Genomic DNA, 1,973 nt, shown 5'->3' with positions numbered 1-1,973 from the left:
TCATGATCATTATCGGTACGCTCGTGCTTCTTGCGACCCTCTACGCGATCGTCGTGGAAACGTGCGAGGTCGACATCAAAACAGCATCGAAGGATGTCTCTGTCGCACTGGCTTCAGCTCACGGAAGAGCGCGAGTATTTACAAATTCGGTGCCCGACCAAGCCGTCGAAGTGGAGCGAGACGAACGAGCAATCGGGACAGAAGACGCCTCGAATGCGGCCAGCGATGACGTCCAAGCATCGAGACTCGCAAATCTCCTCAATATGTTCGCGCAGAACCCCGGGGCAGAACAGGCACCAGCGGCGCCAGCGCCGGCGCCAGCCGCGCTTCCACCTCGAGGAGAAACTCTCACAGCGCGGCCCTCCATTGTCGGCGGGACGAGCCTTTTCAATCTGTTCGGTGCGTCCGAGGCGGAGGATCCGCAGTTGGAAGGGCTCGCGCCCGCTGAGACTGAGGCGCTCGGCGATATCCACGTCCTCACAAACTACGAACGAGAAGACACCGACTCTGCTATCGTCCCCAGCCCCCACTAGTGCTCATACATACATAGCGCCCCTCATCTCGCCCACCGAGCTCGCCGTCGTGCTGGGGGACGCGGACTGGCTCCCGGAGGACGCGCCCTTCTACTCGTGCGACCTCGGCGACGTCGCCGTCTCCGAGGAACGCGAGGCCGCCGCCGCCGACGACGACGACGCGCCGACCTTCGACCTCTCCGCGGGCCACGCGGGCGACGCCTTCGCGGACCGCCGCGTGAGCCTCGCCTACGACGACGACGACGACGCGGAGACCGCCGTCGTCGCGTGGAAGTCCGCGGCGGCGGACTTCCTCAACGCGCGCGACTGGCGCGGCCTCGAGGTCGCCCGCGGCGAGACGCCCGTGCGGCCCGCCGTCGAGGGCCGCACGGGCGTCGCCTCGGGCTACGCCCAGGAGGAGCGCGACGAGGGGGGGTCGTAAGGCAGTTGCTCGAACGGTACCTTGTGTGGTCCGGGTCCTCCGGCTAATTAAAGGCGACTTGTTAACGAGTCCGCCTGGGAGCAGGTCGAATTCTGGCTCCGAGTCGCGCGTAGGCGCGCACCGTCGCGGTGCGGGGCAGTCACTCTCGGACTACGAGCAGTCCCTCCCGCCGGCGGGGCTCGTGCGGGGCCTCGCCGACGGGCCTGGGGTCGCGCTCCGACGCCGAGGGGGGAAGGGGCGCGAGCGTGCCAGCGGATCCATGTCGCGGCTTACCCTGGCCGTTCCAGCGGAACGCAGCGCCCGGCGGCGGGAACACATCCGGAACCCTGGTTGAGGCTCGTCGAAAGCAAGCCACAGCGCGACGCGACCGTCGACACAACTCCACGGCAACCCCATCGACTCCTGCGCGCACCAAGCGACGCCAGAACCAGGAAAAACTACTCATCCTCTATGAATCGCCGCGCCGTCCTCCTCCTCATCGCCTCCGTCGCCGCCGCGGCCACCCCCGGCAAGCTCCGCGGCGCCGACCCAGGCGAGGGCGGCCACGCCGCCGTGGACAAGCACGAGCGCAAGGGCTCGCTCCGCTCCCTCGCCGCGCTCGTCGACCGACCTCGCGCTCGCCCGTTCGCCGGCCGAGTCCTCGCCGCGAAGAAGACGTGCGCCGACCACGAGAAGAAGAAGACCTGCAAGAAAAATGGCTGCGCCTGGTCCAAGAAGGACGGATGCCAAGACGGGCCGGACGAGGCCGAGGACGAGGCCGAGGACGAGGCGGAGGACGAGGGCGAGGCCGAGGACGAGGCGGAGGACGAGGGCGAGGCCGAGGACGAGGCGGAGGACGAGGGCGAGGCCGAGGACGAGGCCGAGGACGAGGCCGAGGGCGAGGCCGGGACGTGCGCCGACCACGAGAAGAAGAAGACCTGCAAGAAAAATGGCTGCGCCTGGTCCAAGAAGGGCGGATGCCAGGACGGGAGGCCGAGGACGAGGCCGACTGAAATGCANATTTCACTCGATCTCCTTTT

General features: G+C 67.7%; 1 protein-coding gene across 1 annotated transcript in view; it reads left to right on the top strand.

Annotated features, from left to right (window-relative positions):
* Window positions 1-954, top strand: part of AURANDRAFT_61576 (hypothetical protein) — a gene marked incomplete at both ends in the record, with an annotated part of 7,629 nt that extends 6,675 nt beyond the window's left edge. Inside the window, one exon of the mRNA XM_009035821.1 lies at window positions 534-954. Coding sequence (XP_009034069.1) covers window positions 534-954 — 421 coding nt within the window. The remainder of the gene's footprint in view (window positions 1-533) is intronic.
* Between the last annotated feature and the right edge of the window lie 1,019 nt (window positions 955-1,973).

Source organism: Aureococcus anophagefferens, assembly GCF_000186865.1.
Source record: "Aureococcus anophagefferens unplaced genomic scaffold AURANscaffold_3, whole genome shotgun sequence".
Lineage (NCBI taxonomy): Eukaryota > Pelagophyceae > Pelagomonadales > Pelagomonadaceae > Aureococcus > Aureococcus anophagefferens.
Note: the sequence above shows the minus strand (reverse complement) of the source record. Positions and strands in the feature narration are given on the sequence as shown.